The 24,357-nt window shown below is 53.7% G+C and overlaps 14 protein-coding genes across 14 annotated transcripts; 8 read left to right on the forward strand and 6 right to left on the reverse strand.

Annotated features, from left to right (window-relative positions):
* Window positions 1-405: 405 nt before the first annotated feature.
* Window positions 406-2,991, reverse strand: CLAFUR5_07893 (putative nucleolar complex protein 14; the record flags this gene model as incomplete). Its single annotated transcript, XM_047907041.1, has 1 exon — window positions 406-2,991. One exon carries the CDS (start codon window positions 2,989-2,991, stop codon window positions 406-408), a length of 2,586 nt encoding a protein of 861 aa, XP_047759557.1.
* A 217-nt stretch (window positions 2,992-3,208) lies between these two features.
* On the forward strand, window positions 3,209-4,175 carry CLAFUR5_07894 (uncharacterized protein; the record flags this gene model as incomplete). Its single annotated transcript, XM_047907042.1, has 2 exons — window positions 3,209-3,642; window positions 3,716-4,175. The coding sequence occupies 2 exons, from the start codon at window positions 3,209-3,211 to the stop codon at window positions 4,173-4,175; spliced, it is 894 nt and encodes a 297-aa protein (XP_047759355.1).
* Window positions 4,176-4,538: 363 nt separating this feature from the next.
* Window positions 4,539-5,573, forward strand: CLAFUR5_07895 (uncharacterized protein; the record flags this gene model as incomplete). The annotated part of the gene is made up of 1 exon (XM_047907043.1): window positions 4,539-5,573. The coding sequence occupies one exon, from the start codon at window positions 4,539-4,541 to the stop codon at window positions 5,571-5,573; it is 1,035 nt and encodes a 344-aa protein (XP_047759005.1).
* A 95-nt stretch (window positions 5,574-5,668) lies between these two features.
* On the reverse strand, window positions 5,669-6,460 carry CLAFUR5_07896 (3-hydroxyanthranilate 3,4-dioxygenase; the record flags this gene model as incomplete). Its single annotated transcript, XM_047907044.1, has 1 exon — window positions 5,669-6,460. The coding sequence occupies one exon, from the start codon at window positions 6,458-6,460 to the stop codon at window positions 5,669-5,671; it is 792 nt and encodes a 263-aa protein (XP_047759824.1).
* Window positions 6,461-8,080: 1,620 nt separating this feature from the next.
* CLAFUR5_07897 (uncharacterized protein) lies at window positions 8,081-8,764 on the forward strand (the record flags this gene model as incomplete). The annotated part of the gene is made up of 1 exon (XM_047907045.1): window positions 8,081-8,764. The coding sequence occupies one exon, from the start codon at window positions 8,081-8,083 to the stop codon at window positions 8,762-8,764; it is 684 nt and encodes a 227-aa protein (XP_047759454.1).
* Window positions 8,765-9,243: 479 nt separating this feature from the next.
* Window positions 9,244-9,527, reverse strand: CLAFUR5_07898 (uncharacterized protein; the record flags this gene model as incomplete). Its single annotated transcript, XM_047907046.1, has 2 exons — window positions 9,244-9,468; window positions 9,516-9,527. 2 exons carry the CDS (start codon window positions 9,525-9,527, stop codon window positions 9,244-9,246), a joined length of 237 nt encoding a protein of 78 aa, XP_047759013.1.
* A 305-nt stretch (window positions 9,528-9,832) lies between these two features.
* On the forward strand, window positions 9,833-11,238 carry CLAFUR5_07899 (uncharacterized protein; the record flags this gene model as incomplete). Its single annotated transcript, XM_047907047.1, has 3 exons — window positions 9,833-9,949; window positions 10,017-11,048; window positions 11,110-11,238. 3 exons carry the CDS (start codon window positions 9,833-9,835, stop codon window positions 11,236-11,238), a joined length of 1,278 nt encoding a protein of 425 aa, XP_047759700.1.
* A 215-nt stretch (window positions 11,239-11,453) lies between these two features.
* CLAFUR5_07900 (KRR1 small subunit processome component) lies at window positions 11,454-12,503 on the reverse strand (the record flags this gene model as incomplete). Its single annotated transcript, XM_047907048.1, has 1 exon — window positions 11,454-12,503. The coding sequence occupies one exon, from the start codon at window positions 12,501-12,503 to the stop codon at window positions 11,454-11,456; it is 1,050 nt and encodes a 349-aa protein (XP_047759298.1).
* A 284-nt stretch (window positions 12,504-12,787) lies between these two features.
* CLAFUR5_07901 (uncharacterized protein) lies at window positions 12,788-13,840 on the forward strand (the record flags this gene model as incomplete). The annotated part of the gene is made up of 1 exon (XM_047907049.1): window positions 12,788-13,840. The coding sequence occupies one exon, from the start codon at window positions 12,788-12,790 to the stop codon at window positions 13,838-13,840; it is 1,053 nt and encodes a 350-aa protein (XP_047760039.1).
* A 526-nt stretch (window positions 13,841-14,366) lies between these two features.
* On the forward strand, window positions 14,367-14,717 carry CLAFUR5_20022 (uncharacterized protein; the record flags this gene model as incomplete). The annotated part of the gene is made up of 1 exon (XM_059462879.1): window positions 14,367-14,717. The coding sequence occupies one exon, from the start codon at window positions 14,367-14,369 to the stop codon at window positions 14,715-14,717; it is 351 nt and encodes a 116-aa protein (XP_059318920.1).
* Window positions 14,718-14,873: 156 nt separating this feature from the next.
* CLAFUR5_07902 (uncharacterized protein) lies at window positions 14,874-16,639 on the reverse strand (the record flags this gene model as incomplete). The annotated part of the gene is made up of 2 exons (XM_047907050.1): window positions 14,874-16,196; window positions 16,253-16,639. 2 exons carry the CDS (start codon window positions 16,637-16,639, stop codon window positions 14,874-14,876), a joined length of 1,710 nt encoding a protein of 569 aa, XP_047759297.1.
* Window positions 16,640-16,987: 348 nt separating this feature from the next.
* On the forward strand, window positions 16,988-20,797 carry CLAFUR5_07903 (uncharacterized protein; the record flags this gene model as incomplete). Its single annotated transcript, XM_047907051.1, has 3 exons — window positions 16,988-17,231; window positions 17,291-18,686; window positions 18,748-20,797. The coding sequence occupies 3 exons, from the start codon at window positions 16,988-16,990 to the stop codon at window positions 20,795-20,797; spliced, it is 3,690 nt and encodes a 1,229-aa protein (XP_047760033.1).
* A 460-nt stretch (window positions 20,798-21,257) lies between these two features.
* On the forward strand, window positions 21,258-22,201 carry CLAFUR5_07904 (uncharacterized protein; the record flags this gene model as incomplete). Its single annotated transcript, XM_047907052.1, has 3 exons — window positions 21,258-21,525; window positions 21,575-21,793; window positions 21,861-22,201. 3 exons carry the CDS (start codon window positions 21,258-21,260, stop codon window positions 22,199-22,201), a joined length of 828 nt encoding a protein of 275 aa, XP_047760037.1.
* Window positions 22,202-23,265: 1,064 nt separating this feature from the next.
* On the reverse strand, window positions 23,266-24,330 carry CLAFUR5_07905 (DSC E3 ubiquitin ligase complex subunit 4; the record flags this gene model as incomplete). The annotated part of the gene is made up of 2 exons (XM_047907053.1): window positions 23,266-24,061; window positions 24,116-24,330. 2 exons carry the CDS (start codon window positions 24,328-24,330, stop codon window positions 23,266-23,268), a joined length of 1,011 nt encoding a protein of 336 aa, XP_047759300.1.
* Window positions 24,331-24,357: the final 27 nt, after the last annotated feature.

Here is a 24,357-nt window from a genome sequence, read left to right on the forward strand (position 1 = left end):
GTGCTGGTAAGCAAAATAGATTCGCGTAGTAAGCAGCAGACTAGGAAGCAGCAAACGACGGCCGCCTCTTCAGCACCCCGGCCAGTCTCTACGCGGCGTCGAAAAGGCCCATGACAATCAAGTCTTGCCACGAGCTCTCCGCCCAGGGTAGCAGCTGAACAGCCAAATACGCTGCTCACAGGGCCAGAGTCCAGTGGCATCAAGAGGAAGTGCAAGCAGAAACATCGCCGCCTCAATTTCGCATGGACCAGTATTCGAGATCCCTTCTCCCTGGCCGGCGCAGCGGCACAGTTCACCACCTAACACCCTGTCAACGACAGAAGGAGAGTCCAGTGGAGGGACCTGGGAAGATAGTTCTGCATTACGACGACCTGTAACGATACAAGCCTCTTGCTATGATGCCCACTACTTCTTCCTCTGCCTCATCGCCTTCTCCCTAGCATAATCATTTCCCCCTTTCCCCTCCTCACTCTGAATCTCCGCAATGAGCCGTCTATGCTTCTTCTCATACTCCTCATCCTTCGTCCTCTTCTCCTTAAGCTGCTCCCTTGCAATGAAATTCGCATCCTTGCGCAGCTCCCGCATCGCCCCCTTGCGCTCCCTCTTATACTCCTTCTGCAGCTTATTCGCATCACTCCTCTCCTTATCGGGATCATAGTGCTTATCAGGATTAAAGTTCTCCTCGAACTTGGGCACGCTGGTCCGGATGGGTTGTTTGCGGTGGTGGTGGAGTTCGAGGGGTCTGCGGCGGAGGCGGGATTGGTGGAGGAGGATTGTGATTGTTTGTTGCTCCTTTTTGGCGGAGAGGGATTTGAGGAGGGGGAGGGTTGGGGTGAAGAGCTCGATGAAGGAGGGTTTCTCTTTCCAGAGGTCCGCCATTGCGGTGAGGTTGGTAAGGTATGGTGCGTGCGTCGCTTTTGTGGCATCTTTCGAGGACAAGACCCGGATGGTAAAACGGAGGGCTTCTGGGACGTAGCGCTTGCTCAGCGTCTGGTACCTGATGCATAGTGTGACCATGAAAGCACCAGTGGCAAGTGTCTGCTCTTCGATTGGCTTGTTCGACAACGGAGCATTGAGGCCAAGCCATCTGGCCATCAACGTCACGGCAGGTGTGACGACTTGATGCCAGTGATCACTAGTAGGGTATATGCTGCCAATGGCTGTCAGCACAACCATGTCACCAGCACTAGGATGCGTGCGCCCTTGGAATGAGGCCAAGTTGAGTCTGAATTGCTCGCCGATTTGGGTGGGATATGTTCGCGATAACGAGTGCAAGTGACGAATGACTTGCTCGATGACTGCCATCGACTGCTTCTCATCTGCCATATATGCAAGATGATCGACAAGCGCACAGGCAAAATCAGCCATTGACTCCTTGTGCGATGCTGAGAGCGAAGGGTGGTACAATGCTCGAATGCGCTGGATCACGGTAGGCAGTTGTTCAGCCGGCAGATCCTTGACAATTCCCAGCAGCTCGTCGTGCGATCGTGGACAAGGATAGGTGAAGGCGACGCCGGATGTAGTCGTTGCTGTCCTTTCGCCAACTTTAGTAGCATTAGATCCAGTAGCACCATTCGATCCAAGAATCTCAGTCACGAATTCATCTTCTTCATCCTCGTGTGGTTCGCCATCGGCGTCGCTATCGTCTTCGCTGCCTTCACCAGATTCGTCGTCGCTCATTTCGGCCTCAGAACCGCTTGCAACCAGATCTTCATCGAGCGCAAATTCATCTTCATCGTCCAGCACAAGTTGCTCTTCCTTTGCTTTCTTTGGCTGTGCGACGGAAGACGTGAAGCCAAAGTCTGCAGCCTCGTCGGGCATTTCGTCTTCGTCATCTTCTCGAATGTCAACATCTGCACCTGGAGCAGCGTCCTTCTCATCGTCCGATACGTTTTCACCACGCATGCGCTTTTGCCTCTTCTCTTCCAACTCCTTCAATCGTTCTGCCTCCTTCTGCGCCTTCTCTTCTGCAGTCAAGCTCTTGTTGGACGGTGCTGCTCGGGCCTCATTCGTAAGCTGCTTCATGTACTTGTCGTAGTCCTTGTCTCCACCAGCCAATAGTTTTTGTCGCTCAGGGTTCATGACTGGCCCGTCTCCGTTGGTCGCTGCTGTCTCTTCAGCCTTTGGAGGCGGAGGCGGCTTCTTCACACCTTGCAAGAGACCCATAAGTTCGCCAATGTCCTGATCCAGCTTTTCCCGTAAATCGTCGTCGTCTTCCTTGACTTTTTGACGCTCGTATTTGTGCATTTTCGACTTTGCAATGACCTCCTCCATGACTTCCTTCTTCGTCTTCTTGCGCTCAGGCTGGTCGTCTGCCGGATCATCACCTTCCATCTCTTCATCATCCTCTTCGTCGACATCAGACCGCCGCCTCTTTAGCCGAAGCAGCTCCCCATCATCGTCCTCTTCCTCATCAGACCCGCCTGACACTTCTTCACCAAAGTCATCCGCAGCTAGATCATCGATTTTTTTGCCACCATGCGTCAGCCCGAAGCCACCAGCACCTTCATCGTCGCTGCCTTCCAAGTCGAACATGCTCCTTCCCTTCGCCTTCTTTTCCTTCTCTCTGGCAAAGCGCTGAACAGCCTTCTCTTCCGGGGTCATATCGACATCTCCCTCGCCTATTCGTCGATCCACAAGACCGCCGACTTTATTCCGCCTCCTCATCTCAGGAAGCAATGTGTTCCGGCGCATTTCCTCGCCGGCAGATCGAGTAACGCCAGGTCGGTGGAGGACATCTTTGTATCGTGTCGTTGCATTTTGCGCATTCCTGAAAGACGCATGTGTGAACTTCTCGGGTCGCGCTGGTGCTTTGAGCTCGAAGGGGTTGAAGGAGTCTCGGATGTGTTGGAGTGCTGCTTGTCGTTGCACGCGATCAGAGGAAGTCTTTCCAGTCGCTTGCTGCTTCTTCTGCTTCTTCGATTTCTGGGGTCCTGTTACACCCTGCTCACGGAGAGATGCCTTCAGCCGCTTCAGTTGTGAAGGCGGCATTATGTACAAATCACTTAGTGATTTCGATGTCCAAGCAATGTTTCAACGACTTCGACATTTTTCGGTCAGATCTGGAGACCCTTGCAAGCCACCATCTCGGCTCAACGGCCCGAGCTCCGTGCGACCTGAGGAAACAGCATCTCAGATCTTCACATGCAAGAGTACTTCGTTCACTCGTCATAGCTACCTTCCACGCCAGACACCATGTCAACCCACAATGCCCACACGAATCGATGACCGCTACCTCTGGCTCGGCTTCGGCATCTTCCTCTTCTTCGCAGCCCAAGGCATCCGCCATGCCATCACCAACACAGTCCGCCTGACCGAGCTCGAGCCCATCCACAGTCGCAAGGACGACGAAGAAGACCAACAGCCTGAGGATAGGATCGAAATATCTACACTGGAAATACTGGCTCGGTCCCCCAATCCAAACATTGCCGCATCAGCGGCGTCCCTCATTGTGACTCGCTTTGCAGCGCTTCCAGATGCAGCCGAGATCATATCGACGGACTTGCAGAGTGAAGATGAGGATACACGAAGGAAAGCGAGACAGGCTATCTCCTACCTTCAAGATTGGGATACAGCGCTTTCCACTTCTCTCGATGAGAGTCGTACGTTCGCAGCACGGGAAGCGTTAGTCCAGGCAGCAAGGTCAGTCACCAGCCGTCCACAAACTCGACCATCGCCGCCCCATAGACTCCCAAACTAACACCCCCTCCCCCAGATCCCTCCGCCCCATCCACTCCTCCAGAAGCACAATCCACCTCCCCACCCTAGACGAAATGCAATCCGTCGCCAACGTTGCCGGCGGCCTCGTCTCCCTCTCCGACCTCGAAGCCGAAGGGGAGCGTCAAAGAGAAACCAGGCAGCTTGACGTCGTAAGTCGACTCGATGAACTAGCCGAACAAGCTGGCCATTCCGAGTTTGGATGGAGAACTCACGAAGAGGGACCTGGGAGTGCGAGACTTGCGGGGTGGGATAGGATCCCGAGTGAGATGGCATGGGATGAAGGAGGTGCGTGGGAAAGGAGAATGAGGAGGAATAGGGACAGTGGAGATGCGTGGAGTACGAGGATGAGGAGGAGGAATAGGGAGGCTGTTGTGGTTGGTGTGGACGTGGAGGACGGAGAGGACGTTGGGGGTAGTAGTGTAGGAGGCGGAGCGGGGTGGAGGGCGATGGGGTGAGATGGAGAGCTGGAAGGGGTGGAGCTGAAGGTATGGTCAAGATCGATGTATATGTTCCCAGAGCAATAGCTAGACTGAGAGGTATACAGAAACAAATGCGCATCCAGCTTCTTTATTCGTCTCTTGTTTCCTCGAAGCTGTCCACAGCCATAGCAGGCAATGAGTCAGCAGAATGGCCCAGTCCTCAACGCCATACCCATATCGTCGGTACAGTATTGAGGACGACCTTCAGTTAAGATGCTCTGGATCTCTTCCCAATTCTCTGATCATATTTCAGCCCCGACAGCCTCGAGGATTTCGACCATAACCCGAATCCACCCAAACCCCATCCAACCCATCCACCCCGACCCACCCACCAGCAACATGGCCTACTCCTTCTTCGAAATGACCCTCCGTCGCCGCGATCTCGACCAGTGGGAAGGCACCCGACAAGAAATGCACCTGATCCACATCACGCTACCACAAGAGACAACACCAGTCCACTTCTACTCTCCGCCTGCACCTTCATGCCTCGAGACCTGGTCCTACCACCTCGACGACCCAACGCTACAAGGCCTCGAAGACCACCTGCTCCGCCAACTGGCAGTCGCACAGACACGCCAAGTCAAGCTATGTCTCTGGTCACAGTCATGGGACAAGACGCTTGAAGCCTGGCAATCTTTTAGCCTAAGCAAGCAGTTCGCTATCATGGTCGATGGGAAGGACTTTGCCAATTCGGACGATCTCGCTGCGGCTGCGGCGGAGGTTGCGGTACATGGTGAATGCGGCGTGCCCTACTTCGAGCCGCCGAGGACTTCGGAGGAGCAGTATTGGCATATGGGATGGTGCTATGACCGGATCAATCTGTTGATTGAGTGGTGTCAGTACCACGAGAAGACTTTTCGGATGGCAGCGCCTGCTCTGAGGAAGTTCCGGACCGCGGAGGAGTTGCGTGCTTTGTTGCCGAGGCGGTTTGGACGCTGGACTTGGTCGCAGATTCGGATGGTGCAGCTGCTTATGCCGTGCGAGAAGGATGCTGAGGTGGTTAATGCTATTACTGCGTTATTCCAGCCGATTATCCCGGGAAATATGCCGACTTGCACTGCTCCGCCGGCGTTCGCGCTGCAGTGCGTGGACTCGGCATGGATGCGCGATCAGGGAAGGCGACTGGAGTGTCAAGAACGATATGTGGAGCTCAGAGAAGCATGGCGGGTGCGGGCTCTAGAGGATGAGGAGCATGAGCGACGAATGGAGCAGTTTCGGAGGGAGATCGAACGGGACCTGTTCTGTGAGGATGACGAGCGGAACACCCTGGCTGGGTGCGCCCGGGTGACGGTGAAGGACACGACCAGCGAGGAGGGGAAGCTGTTCGAGTGGAATCCGTGTGCCAGTGTGTGGCGTCCTGTCAACGTACATTGACGTGCGCTTGGGGCTGAGACCGATGGTGGTAGCTCAGCTGCTTTTTGCAATAGATATTGGTTTCAAGAGTGTTGTTCTCCCACTTGCGTCCAGTCTCATGATGGTGCAGTTCGCATCCTTTCCATCGCCTCCGGTTTTGGTGCAGCGTCGCACATGGTGCCACATGATTTGCACTTTCGCGCAGCTTCATCTGCCTTGAAGTTGTTGACCGCATCCTTGATTTGGCTGCCAAGATCAGTGCAGTAGAACGCCGCCTCATTGACAACATCACCACAATTGTCGCAATACCATCTCAGTCGATCCAGACTAGACTCAGGCCGTGGCTGTTCGATGACCACACCCACTGTATCCGCAAACCTCACTGGATTATGTGGAGTATTCGCCGGGAGCAGGAACAGCTCGCCTTCGTTGATGTAGACGTCCACGAACTCTTCTTTGCCATTGACTTGCTGCACCGTCTTGAGCAGCATCCGTCCCTTGTACTGGTAGAAGAACTCGGGTGTCTCGTTGATATGGTAGTCTGTTCGAGCGTTGGGTCCTCCTACGACCATGACTGTCATTGGATCATTGTAGACGCAGTAGTTGTTGACGGGTGGCTTGAGAAGGTGGGAGTTCTCTGATAGCCATTTTGGGAGGTTCAGAGGTAGGCCGACCGGTTTCTGGTTGATGACTGCGGTGGCGAGATTCGCTCGTGGGATGTATTGTGCGAGTGAGGCTCGAATGGTGGTTGGTACTGTGCTCGGTCGAGATGTGTGTCGTGCCGCTGCAGCGAGCGGTCTTGTGAGTCGATGCATGCTTGGTGAGGCTGATCTGACGTGAAGAGCCTGTGTCAAAGGTTGGAATGCTGTGACGAAACGAGTATGGCTCTCAAAGGTCTGCATAGACATAGTGTTATGAATCGTACATGCAGTCCTGCGGTCATGATCTCATGCTCTCACATCAAGTTATCTCCGTCCAAAGTCCGCTAGAAGGCCTCCTTCCTCGACTATCACATGACTAACATAGCATGTCTGTGGGAAAACAGCCTGCTGATCAGCCGCCGGATCTGGACGCAGACATCAAGAGTGTTGCAGTACTCGATGAAACAGCAGAGCATGAGGGAAAACAGCAGCAGTCGATGCTATTGCCGCCCCTCGCAAGTCTCGAATACGACCAACTCCTACCCATATGCCTTGAATTCGAGCAGATCACGGTCACTGAAGGAATAGGATAAGCTGCTCGCCGGCCTTCCGCATGCAGATCAAGTCTCGTCGGCCTTTCGAGCGACTCATTCTAAGGCGGTAGCGGCCACGTTCAGCATCAATGATGTGCTTCGTGATGCCAAAGCCAAAGTTCTAGACGTGGGAAAAGATGGTGATCAAGAACCCACGGATCTCCGATGTGGACCGGGAATTGGCTAATTGTGATCTCTCATACATAGTGACGTGGAAACGACAGAGGCGATGATGCGCTACCAGCCATGAAGCAGGTGCAGAGCTACACTTCGCACTCATCGAAGTTATACAAAAGACGTGCTCACTGCTTCTCGCGCATACTCCACATCGGAGTATTGCTCCTGCTTGACGGAAAGAGTTGTAGCTACGTGAATGCTCGTCTCCGCGGGACTCCGAGACGCGCCAAGCACCGTTGCACGACGCGTCTTCATCTTCAAGGTGGGCGTCTTCCGTTCACGTCGGACACAGAAACTCATCGTCGTCACATCAGCCATGACTAGAGGGAAACGCCCCGCCGATGAGCAGCAAGATCCACAACGAAGGAAGTCCGCCAGGATCAGTCGGCCACCGGATCGTCTGGGCTCTCAACAAGAGCGACTGCAGCCAAAGCCGATACTGCCAATAGAAGCTGATGAGCATGGAGTACGAACCCCGCTACGTGACATAAACGCCAGCTTGCGACACTACAGCACGCTGCTGCCGTTCTTGTCCAACGACATGACGCGATCGCTGTCAGTCCAAGAACTGCATCACAAGATCCGCGTGCGACGGCGCCTGCGGACTACATCTCCTCTGCAACATCTGGAAGCCCTTGGACGTGATCGATCTGGAGTCGAGGCCCCCACGAGCATGAAATGACAAGATGCCATACGTACAGAACGACTCGACGAAGGGCCGCAATCTACCACGAAGCATACCTCCGGGTCTGACCGTCCACTTCAGAGAATGCACAAATGTCACCCATCATACATCCCAACATGGCCTTACCGCGAGACAACAGCCTTCCCGCCTTTGTGCCCTGGGGAAAGTTTGACACGGCATCAGACTCGTGAAGAAACCCATGTACTACGACTCCGACACGGGCATGGACTCGTTCACAGCTGACACAAGTCACAACGCGACATGGCACTCAGTGCCTTTGCTCAGAAGCTTCCTCGAAAAGTAGCCTTCACTACTGTTCTGAGCTTGGCAAACGTCAGGAGCAAACATGGAACCATGCTACATCAACTTCAACACCAAAGTTCAAAGGCCTTGTTGGTCAATCGAGCGCGGTGAACTATCAGGCTTGACAAGATGGACACTTCCCCCTGCGCAAAGCTGCCAGCAGAGCTCCGGAATCAAGTCTTCTCACTCGCCCTGTCTTGCGGCCGCATAACGCTTGCACCAACACCATCCGATCGCGACATCACATCGTCACCGCTCCCCCGGCGACTGCACCTCTTCAGAGAAGCAGGTCGTGGCCATGAGCACCCTACAGCTCTCACGCAGACCTGCCGCCAACTTCGGGCAGAAACCACAGGACTCTTCTACAGTGCCAACACATTCGTCGTTAAGACATACTGCCACGACTACCCAGGCCTCATCAGCATCTTCCGCCACAACATCGGTCCCAGTAACAGCTCGGCCCTCCAGTCCATGATCCTGCAACAAAAGCTGGGTCAAGGTTTAACAAGCACAATTCCGAAAGACAAGGCCGTTTCTGCTAGGTCACTGACTGCAGGAACTCATGGTACAATCTCTGGTATCGAGATCCACTATGACTTTGGCGATGGTACAGCTGGTATGCTGCACAGTTTCGATCGGGGGTTGTCGTCCAAGGTAGCGCATCTGGTGCAGCACTGTACGCAAATGCAGCAATACAATAATCAGGAGCATGCACAAGGTAAAATTGACGTCGACGAATGCGTGGCCAGGTTCTGGAGACTGAATAGGAAGAAGCAGAACTTACGCCTCGCGGAGAGAGTGCTGTCGAGGTAGTGGCAACTGTGGACTTGTTCGTGCTGCTGATGTGCGACCAACGGCTTTCAACAAAAGAGCTGGCCCCTTGCACAATCCAAAATCACTTTTTGTTCGCGACGATGATTCTACCGCAGCGCAGCGATTGCCCGTCACCCAAAAGCACTAGGGTGCGCGCCTCTTTGTACAACATTACATAGCGCGACGGTGCTCGGAATTCCCTCTCACAGGCTCTCATCACTATCGCGCTTTGCAGCATGGCGGTCAACGGTCTTTTCAGAGGCCCTGGGAGGCGCACACTATCCGGAAGCGAGCCTGGAAGCCATCGTTGACGAGCTGGACCTCACGGCGATAGCGATTACGCGTGAAGTGCAAGTTCATCATCATTCCTACCGTCATCTACATCTATTCCCTCAATCTATTCCATCGCTCCATATCGTACTCATGTGCCAAAACAAATACAATCAAATTGGCGAAACTACAGCAAGCTTAAGTACAGATCACTGGGGTGGCCCAGCAATGGGCAACAAGAAGCCGCATTGACCGTTGCCAACCGTGTAACCAGCGCCATTCGTGTTGTAGTAGCGGAACATATCGCCGAAGCTTTGCTGGTTGTTGCAACGGCCGTCCGAGATGATGTAGTAGCACGCTCCACCGGCAGACTGTGGCGCCTGAGCGTAGCCGGCGCAGTTGGCGGTGTTGCCACATTGGGCTACGAAGAAGGACTGGTCAGCACAATACGAGCGGACGGGGAGGAGGAGATGTTACGTACCGCAGCATCCATAGCCGGTCTGGTCCTGGGTGTAGAGAGATTGGAGGATGAAGGCAAATGTTGTACGAGACGGTTCCAATCTTCTGGCCGACAGCAGAGCTGATCATGTTCGCGGCGGGGTCACGTTGAGCAAGGAAGGTCGCTGAAGGAGCATCGACGGTATTGGTAATTGTTGATGTGCTGGTTGTTGATGTCACGGTCGTGCTGGTGGTGGTCGTTGATTGCATGATCGTTATGATGCTACTTAGATCAGCATATCATGAAGAAGAACGGACGGAATCGAGCTGTGGTGCGTGAACTGCAGAGTTACTGGCAACATGGAATTCACGGGCCAGGCCACGTTTACGTTCCCCTTCGGCATTACGGATTTGGCCATCAAAATGGAGGGAGACTTGAAGGCAAATATGGAGCTCGGCCTGGACGCCTTCTCCGGAGTACGCAGCTGATCTGTTCGACGTTCGCATTTTCGAAGTGCCCGTGGTAGGATTCACCATTCCCGAGATCATCGATGTAGGCTCATACCTCACTCTTGACATCAACGCCGGACTGAAGGTGGAGACTCTCGGACAGTTCCTCGCTGGTGCCGAGCTGCATTGGGAAGCCCTCAGTATGACTATGGATCTTCTGTTCCCTTTGCTATCAAAGGGCCACGGCTTCGCACCCCAGGTCACACCAAAGTTCAAGGCATCCGGTAACGTCACGGCCACGGCTCCCCTGGGAATTCCTCTGGCTATCAACGTCGGTGTCGACATCCTTGACGGCACCTTCATTGAAGCAATTGCCCTAGTCGATCGACCAGCTATCGAGGCTGTCGTGGAGTATGGAGCTTTCGGCACGCCAGTGACCGCAGAGGGAATGGACCCATGCAAGGGTATCCTCTACTACGCCGATTCGGTCAACGAGATCACACTCCAAGCCTTTGGTGCGTTCAAGTATGACCTCGGCTCATGGCACGGCGACAAATTCCTCAGAGGCTGTGTGGGCGACAATGGAATCAACTCGGTGCAAGAAGCATTGCAAGCTCTGCCAGCGGGACAAACACAGGCTGGATGTACCCTCATCACCGAGGTCTTCAAGAACCCAAGCTTCGAAGACAACGGAGGCTCTGCATTCCCTTGGATCCTTAACGGCGGAGGTGCCTATCTGGACATCACAGAGGGCGAGGACGACACCCATGATGGATCTCAATCACTCAACTTCAAGAATGAGTGGGTCAGGGGCTGTGATGCCTTGTGCTTTTCCTCCTGTGGCTTCGCGGGCTTTTGCACCCATTGCTGTAAGCCTACGGCTCAAGACTGGACCGCGAGGATCAGCCAGAAGATTTCCATGTGCACGTATGCCGAGTACGACTTGCAGCTATGGGCTCGTGTCGTCAGCTCTGAGGGCGTTTGCACCGTCACCGACATTTTCGTGAACAATTTGAGTGATCCGACGGACCCTTTGCTGTCCATTTCCTGGCAGGTTAAACATGACATTCTGCCAATTACCTCCAAAAACAAGGATCAGTTCCCCTTGACGGATAATGGTGTCGGAGTAAGTCATCTAACTATGCCATACTACGTGAGACCCAGTCGCTAACATCTCGTGTTCCTAGTTCCCAATAAGCATACCGTCTACCACCAATGCAAAGTCTTCCAATGTCGAAGTCGGCCTGCACAACACAACCTGCAAGCAAAGCCGTCGCCTTCGATGTCCGCATCGACGACATCACTCTCACCCCTAACGATGTGCTTACGAGTGGGGCTGGGGCGCTGATGCCGATATGATGGATTACTCTGAGGTCAGGATAGAATAGATTCTGGTTTAGCGGACGCGATATGCCCCATGTATTACAATCTTGAAAAGGGCTCAACGCAGTGCGCACCATATTGAAGAAGTAATTTCGCCAGACGCCTCGCTAATAGGGACATGTATGAACCGGTAACCAGCCAGACTTATTTAGTCCTCCGTCTCCACATCCTCGGCCTTCCTCTTCTTGGACTTCTTCTTCTCCCCCTCCTCACCCTCACTCTTCCGCTTCTTCTTTTTCTTCTTCGCATCCGCATCCTCCCTCGGCGCCTCAAACGCCCCCTCCCTTTTCTTCTTCCGCTGCTCCATCTTCTCCCTCATAGCATCCTCCCTCTTCTCCTTCTTCGCCCGCTCTTTCGCCACATTATTCAGAAAGTACTCTCCACTCTCAATCTGCAGATCCACCTTGCTCTTCTCTTGCGGCGGTGGGAAGGGCGTGTAGACCTTCTTGGTCTTGTCGTTGACGACGTGGGGGACTCGCCTCTTGCTGAGGTTTCGCTTTTTGAAGTGGGGCAGGAAGCGTTCCCAGTTCTCATGCTTGAGTTCGGGATCTTTGGCGAGCTCGCGTTTGATCATGAGTTCTTTGATGTGGTAGATGGGGTGGATGTTGGCCATGCAGTCTTCGACGACGCGGCGGACTTCTTTGAGGGATTTGTAGCCGCCCATGACGGAGACTGTGTTTCCTTGCACGAGGATGTAGGTTTGTGTGAGGAGTTCTAGGGCTTTCAATGTGCTGCCGTTCGGTCCCAGTATGCGTTGCCGTCTCTTCACAAATCTGTCCTTATTCCGGACCAAACCTCTGATTTTGATAACATCGCATGCTGTACCGTCCTCGAGAATCTTGATGGCCTGTGGTGCGGGTACACTTCGCGACAAGAGCTTGATCAGATCTCGCGCATTCAAGATGGCTGCGGGGTCGAATGTCTTTCTCGTCGTCTTGACAGTCATGCTGCCCTGCACCAAGTCGAGTGTACATGCTATCCCGTGCTTCTGCAGTGCTCGTGTGATCATCGGCCATGATGCTTTCAGGTATGCTTCTCGGTATTTGGGGAAGAGCGTGGCGAAGCTGCTTTCCTCGGTGAAAGTCCCACCAAGATTCTCCTCCTGCTTGAGAGGCGCATCGTATTTCTCCGTGTCCCATTTGTCGATGTCCTCGGTGTCCCACGTCTTCGCGTCGTTGTTCTTGTATGTGGACGGCATCGTGCCGGTGGTGCAAGGTGAGGCGCAGAGTGATGGTCGAGAAGTTGAACTTGGAGAATGATTGAAGTTGGAGACACAGAAATCCGAGGTTCAGCCGGGCGAGACCCAGCGGATACTGTAGCAGCAACAACAGACCAACCACATCGAAGGCAACTACATTCACGTAATCATCTCAAAACATCAATGTAACGTTGAAAATCTAAACCTCCATGTCCCACCTGTCGTGCTCTTCAACACAGACTTCTTCGCCGTCACGCCCGTAGCACCATCAAGCACTCGCCACAATGTACACACACTCCAACATCCTCTCCTACCACGACCGCCTCCAATCCTTCAACCCATACTGGGACGCCTACGAGCCTACCGCCCGACAACTCGCAGCTATAGGTCACATCTGCGATCGACCTCCCGTGGAAGCTCTGGAGAATGGCTCCCACTGTGGCTCCTGCAATAGATTCGTCCGCCGCGAGGACAGTGTCAAAGCACTTCAAGATTCCATCTTCAAAACGGCCCCTGACTTTGCCGCTTTGGGAGGCTTCAGACTTCACAATGCAGACTGTATTAGATTGCAATTCAAGCTGCCGGATGAAGTTTTGACGGGGGTGCTCGGTGGCGGGTATAGGATGAGTGACCTTCGGCACATGTGGGAGAGGAAGTCGCAGCTAGGACGAACAGAGGGCATCAACGACGCCGCCCCTCAGTCGAGCTCCCTCTTCTCCCTCCCCACCGAGATCCGTCTAGAAATCTACGCCATGGTCCTGCCCACCATGGACAAAACCACTCCCATCGTCCCCCTCAACAAAGACTCCGCCCGCATCGTAACTAAAATCGGCTACGACAAAACCGGCCCCCGCGACACGACGAAAATCCACATCCTATCAACCTGCCACGCAGTCTACGAAGAAGCGCTCGACATCCTCTACACGAACACCACCTACAGCTTCGACTCGACAAAGCTACTCTACCTCTTCCTCCGCCACACCGGACACCATGGCCGCCGCCTGCTGAAGAGTGTTGATGTGCTGTGCGGTCATCGGGAGGATGCCATTGCGTTTGCGTTGTTGGCTTCTTGCCCGAAATTGAAGGCGATTACGATTAGGCTAGGGCGACCGGTGTTGTTGTATCCTGGATCGCCGCTGTGGGTTGTTGATGGGGTGGCGTGTTTGCTAGAATTGAGTGGATTGGAGATGGTGGAGTTTGCGTATGATGGTGCTTTTGGGCAGAGGATGTTTATGGATGAGAGGCAGGCTGATGCTGCGGTTATTAGGAGAGAGCTTATGAGGCCTAGGGGGCAGCAGAGTGGTGTTAGGTGGGTTGGTGGACATTTGTATGGCTGAAAGCTGGAGACACGGTGGCATGAATGCTTGAAACTGCTTCCGGTTTTTGCGGGGCCCTGCTGGAATAGCCACTAGATGGTTGCTGGCGCCGCCGCGGACTTGACAGATGTGCTCTCGATATCAAACACCAAAGTAGGACGCTCCAACACAAGACGACCCAGGACCGATTGCAATATTTACTCAGCGGTTGGAGCTCCTTCAACATAGCTCCGCCACTCTACCTCTGGACCTTCTCGTTGCCCCGAGCGGGCGACATGCCGGAGACTGGACGACAGCAGAGATATGCTTGTCAATCGTGACTATTCTGAAGATGCTAGGCACCACGTGTAGCGCTGGGATCTGCCTGAATTACTGGCACTTAGTGGCAGATGCAGGCTTGATCTTCGTCCGAGTATTCATTACGAGATTCCTGCGAATATTTCTGCTGCTGCCACAGCTCTTCGACAGATGGACTATGCGTTAGCGCTTCGCAGAACCAGTGATGACGAAATGAAGCCTATAGCACTCAAGGCAATCGCTCCTTTCGATGCGCCGACTCTTGTCCTGGCTTTGGCTTTTCGGTGGAATGCTTCCCGCGGTTCAAATACAAAGCCGCGCCAGCGTTAAAGATCTTCCTCACATTGACACAGTAGCCAGGAGAGTCGAGCTCCCCTTTGTAGGTGCAGCATTTCACCTCACCTTGACCTTCGCAGTCATTGCGACTCTCCCATGGTGTTCGCACATCTCCACCACCATGGCGCTTAGACCCCGCCTACGCTTTGGATCATTTGACTTTTGTTCACATGGTTGGACAGGTCGCTCGCCGCCGCAGAAGCTAGCCATCGGGAGGAGTCGTCATGGGCACAGGTTTATATTAGGACGAATTTCTAAGCGTTAGCTATGTGTGCCATGGCAGAACGCGCTCATATTTCGGAATGCCTAAGCACTGATCGTGTTGGAATGTCATGCCTGAGGCATCAAGGTCTTGGCGGTCGTACGCGCTTTCTTCATTTCTGCGCCGAACAACAACGAGACACACTTTCCTACAACCTCATCATAGGTGAAAGAATTGTCGATAACTTTCCTCCAGCTCCCCAACAATGTCGCTGTGTACTGCCTGCTGAAAGCTCCTGTCTTGCAACGACACTTTGGACTGGTTCAGATCGCAATAGATGCACCGCCGGACGACATCATTCCACCGACTTCCGAGTCGATCGCTTATCTCTTCCATCTGGATCAGTCGGTCGGCTGTTCTATATTCGGATAATGCATTCTTCGAGCCATTAGCGTCCAGTTCATCCGCCTCGTGGAGCTCATCGATGGACTTGCCCATGCAGAGCTCGATGAGAATTATGCCCAAGGCGAACAACGTTGGGTTCCTGATCAGCAATGAGGCTACCTTGTCCGTCGATGTACTGCTCGGTGGTGGTGTAGTCTTTGGAAGGCTCATGTTCTGCGAGATGAACGCATGCTCAGATAGAATCTTGCCATTGTGGCGGATCAAGCTAATGTCTTGTTTGCTCCATCCAGGACTCAGCCATGGAGTGTCGTGCAGCCTCAGCATACCAGATGCCAGCGGTATGGCTAGTCTGTGCGCATCTGCGCTGTTCAACTTTCGACGCGTACAGGAGGGCTCTTTCAAGATGCTGGCCAGCGTGCACACGCTGAACGATGCTTGATCGACGAGTCGGTCCTTCGGCCAGTACAGGCCATGCCTATGGCTGTTTGCAGAACCGACCAGGTACCCGAGGCAGATACCACACTGTTGTGACTTTAGTGTATGGATGCTATTACACAAGTCCTGGATTTCGGCAACATTCTTCTGCTGCAGTGCAGTTACTGGTTCTGGCTTCGACAACGATCTCGCGGGCTCCTGGAACTGGACTTTACGCTTGCGATTCGAGCCCGGTATGTTGCAACTTGGTGCGATCGGGGCCCCTGCTGCTGCCATGACATCGAGAAGCCGCATCTCTGCTTCCTGTACGTACCAAGCTGGCGCCTTCTGTGCCGAGGAAGGCGCATCATGATGTAGCACTATCCGGAAAGTATCGATGGCATCCCTTTGCGCGAGCTGGAACTTTCCCACCACTGCAGGCTGCAGATAAATGCTGGCCTTGTGTGGCGTGGCACACGAGACCTGAAGGCCATGCTGCAATATATCGTACACGCCACTTGCATGGAGCCTGCTCTGATCGTAGTCGGGCATGCGCCGAGACTGGCGTACCTGGTTGATGGCTTGGCTTTGCTGCGTGAGCCTCTTCAGATGTGTATTGTCATCCTTAATGCTGTTGATAAACTCGATGTACGCTGACTTCTGCAGTGCGAAGTGAAACCGCCTGTACGCTTGCTTGAACGACTTCGCATCGTTGAACGGGCCCTGAACACAATTAGCGACCTCCCGAGCTCAGCTATGTGGTAAGACAGAGGATGTACCTTTCCTGACGGCCCGATCTGCAGACGTCCCTTGATTTCATCGAGTGCTTCTGCGACACTGCGAACGTGCTCAATGAACGAGTCGTAGGCTTCTTGCAATCTCCCTTGCAAGGCCGCTTTCACCTCCAAATCCTCCCATGCAACACCGTCAGGCTCCCTCGTCAACTCATTGTGCTTCTGCAGATCTAAGCAGTCGCTCAACAGCAACTCCAAGGTGTTGCGATACAGCACCTCCTCAGCGCCAAGCTTTCTTGACAGTGCTTTGAACTCTCTGGAGGCTCCGCAAATAACTTTGATGGTTCTTACTCCATCAGCATAGTGCTCGAACCCGGAAATTACCAGTGGGATAGCGCCCAACACGACGCCGATGATCTCGATGCCAGACATTCTGGCGCCAGGTTAATCCGTTGCCGTATACGGTACCGGCTTCCCTCGCTATGTCCGAGCTTATCTTCGATATAGCTAGACCTTGAAAACTGATGATGAGTGGGCAGAATATGGATGGAAGTTCACCTTCGAGGGCCACGACTTCGAGGATCGTTGTGTCGCACAGGGCGGAGCCTGCGTGTGGCGAAGCTCGTCGCCGAGCACAAGCGGGCGATCAATCTGAAGCTGATGGGGCTGAGCTGCATCACGTCTCCCTTGTCACTCACTGCATCTTGCATGCGACCACATCTGCCCCCCCCCCCATTCCACTAGAGAGAACACCACCTGACAAGCTTCGCGAGCAAACCCATGGCCATCGCAGAGATCGCACAAGACTGTTTGGCAGCGTTCAATCAGCTCAAAGCACAAGGGGGCACTCCATGCACTGTCGACGAGGTCGAGGACATCTTCGGGCGCTTCCGCTTATGGGTGAGCAATGTTTCTGCTCATAGCTCCGGGACCAGGTCGCTTCTATATCGACTTCGGGATAATACTCGTCTCAGCAATTCAGTGGAGAATTACCTGCAAGATCTTGGCACCCTTTTGCAGTCAGGTAAGTCGCGCCACTTCATCTCTCGACCAACGCAGGTCCCACTAATCACGATTCCAAAGCCATCCTCGAGAACAGCTTAGGATCGACTATGGATGCAACAGAGACCTCGATTGGGTTTCAAGAAAGTGACGACGACGACGACGACGCTGAACTGTTCAGCGAGGACGTTACCAGCCACACTGCAGATGGCGCTTCTGCACTGGACGAGATCAGCGAGATCATTGAGTGCTTAATGCGAGTGTCCTTGGCTCTGCACAACCCTGCCAGCCATGACAAAATAAGATACGCCAACGACACGAAGGCTCATCATTTCCAGCAACACGACATCGAGCACGTTCGCGCTAAGTTCCCTCATGCTGCATCATACCTCGTCGACCGACTAGGCAAAGCGATTTCGCGGCATCGACATTTTCTGAAGTACCGCGAGCTCCATCATCAGAAGCTGGCAATCGACCTACAGCTCGGTGTGACGGAGATCGATGAAGCTCCGAGCACTATAGCCACCTCTCTGCCTGGCGTCCAGATGATGCAGCGCGGTCTACGGCAGCTGGATGTTGAGGACGAGTCAGTCTACAGTGTCACGTCGTACGCTACAACACAATCCGGCGACAGAACTCTGCGCCCACCCCCTCTGCCACGTGCTGGTCTCGACGGCGGCCCTTTCGAATGTCCTCTCTGCTACGCTGTCGTCGCCATGCCGAACGAGCGCGCCTGGAAGCAGCACGTTTTTGAGGACATTCCACCATATGTCTGTACCGCGGAAGACTGCAAGACTGCAGTGCGCCAATACAGCCGCAGGCGGGAGTGGCAAAGTCATCTCAAGTCACACAGGAGTCAATGGTCGTGTCCACTGGGTTGTAGCGGACGTGCATGTTCGATGCTAGAACTCGAACGGCACCTGAAATCATGCCACAAGCAAGAAATTCCTCCGCATGAGCTCTTCGCTCTGGTGAAGGTCAGCGAGAGTACAGAGTCCGCGAATCAGAATTTGCAATGTCCGCTGTGCTTGATGCTGAAACAGACTGCCAAACTGTTGCAAAAGCATATCGGCCGCCATTTAGAGCAGCTTGCACTATTTGCATTGCCACAATCCTTGCTGAGCGAAGACGATGGCAGTGACGCGGATACAGATACTGCTGGTGGTGATCAGTCGGCACCTGGCGAGCCTGTTGAGTCTATGCCGTATCGCGCGACTCGCGTTGAGTCTATTAACGAGACAGAATTGAAATTGACAGAGGAGGCGCCTGAACCCGCGCTACAGGAACAGGTCATGACAATGACAGTGGAAGGCCATGATATTCAAACAGAGTCATTAGCCAACAAAGCCGCTAATCCGATGCAGCATTTTCACGCTTCGGTATTGCAGAGGCTAGAACAGAGGCACAGCCAACTTGCTCAGGGGAGTTGGCAGGCGTCCTTCTCGACGCGAAAACGTCACAAAGAGATTATGCAACTGTAAGTCACCAATGATGTCGGCATCGAGATTCGCTGCGCGAGCTGCTGACTCGTTCATCAGGACCGGTGTGTTGCGTGAGATCAATACCGATCTCGCAAGATGTGTTGCTATTGCTGAGGAATGGGAGAGAAGGGTTTTACGTGACAGCAGGGATGAGACAGAGTACATGGATCGAATTGCGGCCAAATTACAGGAGATCCAAGCTCGCAGGCAGCAGCAGATGCAGATGCAGGCACAGCCGCAGCCCCATAAGCAGGAAGACGCTACCGTACCACTCGTTGAGCCTGTCAGGAGTACCCAGACGCAATGGCAGTACGACCCAGACGACGTTGCGGTCAGAAAGCACAACTCTGAGCCAGTCAAGAGCGTTCCGAAGGATGGCAGGCAACCCGTTGCACCGAGAGTGGTTCCAGACACACAGAACCCATTATCAGCAGTCTTTGGAGATCGACCAGAGACCCCTCGCATCTACTGCAACATGTGCATGGCAGCCCCCGAAGGCTTCCTCAACGAGCAGGAACTTCGTCAGCACTGGGACATCCACCACGCCATTCGCGCAGGCGATCAGATATCTTCTGAGTCGTTACAAGCCCTGGGTCAAGATGCGGAAGAACATGCGTCTCGGACCCCGCGCAACCTGTCAGATCCGGTTTCGCAGGCGCGGCCTACATCTGCTGCTAAGAAAGGGAAATCAAGCTATTGGACTGTTGCCGAGCAGACCGACTTTGTGAAATGGGTCGCGGAATTTGGCACGGACTTTGATACGATAGGAGAACTGATGGACAATAAGACTGCCACCATGGTCAGGAACCACTATCACAGACAAGTGAATGGCGGAAGAACAGATATTGCAGACAGCGCCGCCCGAGCTGATGAGAGGCGAGCACTGGGTAGTGATCGTCGAGAGCTACTTGCAAGGCAACCCGAGAACACTGCCACCACCACCACGTTGAATGACAACGACACTTCAGATGTGCGAACGGCACATTCATCACATCTAGCTGAGTGCTGGGCAGGTCAGCCAGAATACGATGGCAGCCATAAGGAGCCACCAAGTGAAGTGGGTCGTCTATGGCCTGGTTTGCACTCGCAACGTCCTCAGGAAGCGGCGCAATTTAAGGCTGCATATGCTCAAGCCCTTGACGCACCCCGACGCACTCATGACGGCTCTCCATTTGAACATGCATTCGGTCAAGACGTCGACGCTTACAGAGGACACACACTGGGGCGCACGCATCCATTTATTGTGCAGTCCCGACAGCAGATGGCAGATCACTCGACTGCCCATCTTGCGCAATCCAATATCGATGAAGGAAGAGATATGAAGCAAGATGCGGCTTTTGAGTCTGTACGGCAGCAGGGGCCAATGAGCTACTTACCCCAAGTCTACGTGCAGTCGGATGATGACAACAGGAACATACGCAAGCGGTTAGAGATACAGAAGATGCAAAGAGAGCAGATGCTCGGACAATTAAGACTGCAGAAGCAAATCGAGAACGCATCCGGACGGGAGAAGTCGCTATATTCACCGCCTTACATCACGACGGCGGACGATCAGCAGCAGTCATCGGCCGTAGCATCACGCCGGGTGGCTTATGTCGATCCCACTACGATTGCGGGTCCTTCGCCGTCCGTAAGTCCACCAAGCTTCTTAGATCACCCATTCACTACGCCCACAGTTGTTCCTGGAATCACGAATCTTCAGCGCCCATCCGAACGTCATCTGGAGCATCCACTGTCCGATACATCAGGTGGAAAGGGCTTTCCGCCAGGTGTACAGGGCCGGCCGGACGCAGTCGACCTGGATACGACAACGACTGACTCCTCGATGGCTCTTGGTCACTCGGCGGAGGGCTTGAATCGCGGGCTCAAAGGCGACCAAGCATTCCATGGGGAGCAGAACCACAGCAATACTCTCCACCCGCCAGCAGGAACTCCGCGTGTCCCCCAGCTGGAAGTTGTTGTGCAACAACGGTGCCACAGCTGCAGCCGAATGGAGTCTACGGCATGGCGAAATGGTCCAGACGGTGCGGAAACACTGTGTAATGCTTGTGGTCTACACTATGCGGAGCTACAAGAAGCAGGACGAGATGAGGTGGCAGCGCCATAGTGTACAAGGCGCTCTGCTTTGGACTATCTGCTAGGGCAACCCTAGGCGCAGACCTAGATGTCATAGACGAGCTCCAACTTGACTGCCTACGGGCCTTGGAGACACCGGGTGCTTGCCGATTCCTGATCCCGATAAGTGGTTGTCGAGCTGTCTCGACAGATCGCAATAGGATTTCTGCCCATGCAAGTCTCAGACAATAGGCGGTAAAAGACACCGAGCTCTGCGTACGCATGTTGCAGTCCAAGACTGTCAGATCATGCATATCAAGATCATCGATGGCGTGGTTGGCCATATTCGTTCGTCTATGCCGGTAGCCGTTATTGTTCGTGCTGGTAGCCGCTGCCACCAAGACACATCAACGCGATGGAGCAGGCCTGACAAACGGGTTCCGTGATGATAAGAAGCCTTTCTCATGCTCTCCAGACGATGATTCTGTCAAACGTTGAGCCACTATACGAAAATGAAGCTTCCACGAGCCTTGCAAATAATCTTATTCCTCACAACAGCTGTCGCAGCCTTCACAGAAGCTAACGTCCTTAATTGCAAAGGAAATACGGCTGCAGTGGTTGATGCCATCAACGCAGCGAAAGACGTTGTCGAGCTGGTAGTTGACACTCACGCCGGCATTGTCCCTGACAAAGGATATCACATCTCCAGCGCCTATCGCGAAGAGCTTCATGAGTTCTTCTTCGGTGCACTTAGCCAGCAAGATCGAGACTACGTCAAAGGTATATCTCTAGGTGCGTGCTTTGCAATGCAATAGCTGATGCTCGACAGGTGTCTTCATCAAGATGAACGACTCTTTAGACACGATGACTTGGACCTGTGCACAAGATCTGGACGACTGCAATCGATGGGGCGCAGGAGCATATGTCTCTGGAGGGCTTCCAAATATCACAATTTGTCCAGTGCACTTCTCTGACAGCTTCCACGACCAGACGAGAAGGATGATCCATGAGGCGACCCATGTTGATGGGATCAGCTATCCGCACAGTAGTAAGTTCTCGATTCCCAAGCCGTGTTGCATCTACAGCGATCTGACACTTCCAGTCACGGACATCAGGGTTTTCCTGGACCGGCCTGTTCGACGTCTTCCGAAGCAGCGAGCACGGTGTCTATCGTCTCCCGCGAGCTGCCCAGCTGGCGAAGTGTGCACCAAAGGCGGCCATGTTCAACGCCGATAACTATGCGCTATACGCCATGCAGCTATCATATGCTCACCGAACGGGTCGGGAAGTGCTGCCTGAGGTGGTGAGCACGGAGTCGATCAGCTCGTGGGCAGCCTGGATTGATGCACGGCCTGACATCCGTTTCTGCACCCTCGTGGCAGTCAGCTGGCCCTTCATTTTCGTCACACTGCTCTGGCTCCGTTTCATTCTGACGGAAATCCTGGGGCTTCTGTAACCTGGAGTCCTGTCGCTGATACCGGCGCTGAACGGAACAAAAGACATGATTTTGATCGAGGAAGGAGCTGGAGGTCCGGATGCTACCAGCTAGGGTTGTGGTACGATGCTGATCTCTATAGCTAGGGTTGCGGCAAGATGCTGACCTCTGTGGAGGCATCGGGAAGACCTGTGGCAGCGGGCATCTGTGTTGATGTAGAAAAGATTTGTTGGCTCCAAGATAGAGTACGAAAATAGCAGTTGTGATTCCTTCGTGGTGTCTCGTCTGCAGTTCGTGGAAGCCGGTACAAAACTTCGCTTGGCTGCCATCGTCGAACTGCCAAAGATGACCATCGAGATCGTGAACTGCCTCATCCTTCTTTGATGCACACTCCAGCCAATGCAAAATGTTCTTGCTCTCTACTTCTGATCGTGTTTCTCCTAGCTACGCATAGACATGACTAGCATTGCGGTAGATACAATCCATGCGTCTGACGTTCGAACTCAATTCAGTGGCATCTGTCTGGTTGAGGCACACAGCATCCACCCAGCTGCGTAGGTCGACATCATGGCGACGCAGTCTACGTAAGGCTTCGTAGAGATTGCGTGTAATTGGCTTAAGCATGCCATCGATAACGATGCTTCGGCAGAACGATGCATCTCCATCTTGCATGGCCCAGGAGTACGAAAGCGCATCATAGTTTGACGCTTCGTGGATCAAGGCTGTCTCAATGTCACAGAGTATCAAATCGTCCTCGTACGGTGCGGGATGTATCGTTAACAGGCGCGTGAAGCCTGGTCCTGGTAGGGGCTTGTAGCGATAGAAACATTCCTCGTCCATGATATGGTCCAGGCTTTTGTTTCGTTGAAAAGCCACGTAAGGTTGTCGTTCGAAGGTAGCGGATCAGACCGACAACATGGGCGATCCACCTCTTAACTGCGCCTCCACACGCGGCTGTGTGCTGTTGCACAGCGTCAAGCCTCGTTGATCCTTCCAGTGAGACATTTGTCGACGGCCGTCTGAGGAGGGCGCTTGTGCTCCAGGGATACCTTGATATGTGGCAACACGAGCGCGAGCACGCAATTTCATCCGACAGTCCTCCCGGCAACAGCAGAAGGCTCAAATCCCCATCGGCCAATCCTGGCAGTAAGCCTTTGCCTCATCAAGCGGTTCCTCTCAGCGCTGTTCGCATCTGCAGGCGATTTTTGATAAGCCCAGAACTGTTCCTTGACTGTCTTGATCAGATCGAAGTCACCCAGTACAATCTGTCCAGAATTGAAAGCATCGAAAATGTGGGCGTCCGTTCTTGGTGGAAGAGTCGTCCTTTCCAAAAGAGCTTCACGCTCCGATGGTCCAGCTTGTTCGTTGGTGGTCTCGTTTGCTTCGCCAGCAGGGTTGAGAGTCTGCATCTCAATGCCGTCTTGCCTTTCGTGCTCAGCCGAAGCTCTGACGCCTCTCTCTTCAGCATCGAGACTTTGTCCACTTCCGACTGCTGGCGCATTGTATTGTGTCCCTGTACTGGTCGTCACACTGACAGCCGCAGCTGGAGACTCTTTCAGCTTCTGTCTTTGGACGTGCATGCTCAGCTGTGTGATCTGCAGGACCAGTGATAGCACATCCAGTAGAAGCAAGTGAATCTTGCTGCTTGGGCCTTTCTGTCCGATGAAGTCCATCACCAAGCCTCCGTGTAGATACCCCCTTGTTGCCTCACCAGCTGATGGGGCCGCACCAATAGCGTGAAGAAGGATGCATAGCAGACCACTGCCGAGTATGAAGCCGATGTATGGTCTGTTGCCTGGTGGTTCGGGAAACAGTGCGGGCTTCGGGGTGAGGAAGATGAGCTGTATGATCGTTCGTAGGGCGAATTTGAGGAAAGAGCAGCTGCATAACTACATCAGCTTTGGCAACAACGTCTAGCATGATATCCATGCTTACTCCATGTAGTATGTAGCACTCAGCTCGGCATATACGAGAATATCAATGTTCCGCAGCAGATCATCCAACAGCTCCCCCCGTCTCTTATTGAAGTTCTCGCGATTCTTCTTCTTCCTGGCCGCGATCTGGGCAGGTGAGTGAGCGACATCCTCATTGGTGGTGTCATGCTGGCTGCTGGATCCTGCTCGGTCGGAGGACGATGCCTCATCGTTCATAGCTCAGAATGAGTGGTCGGTATGTGA

Source organism: Fulvia fulva, chromosome 3 (assembly GCF_020509005.1).
Source record: "Fulvia fulva chromosome 3, complete sequence".
In the NCBI taxonomy this organism is placed as follows: Eukaryota; Fungi; Ascomycota; class Dothideomycetes; order Mycosphaerellales; family Mycosphaerellaceae; genus Fulvia; species Fulvia fulva.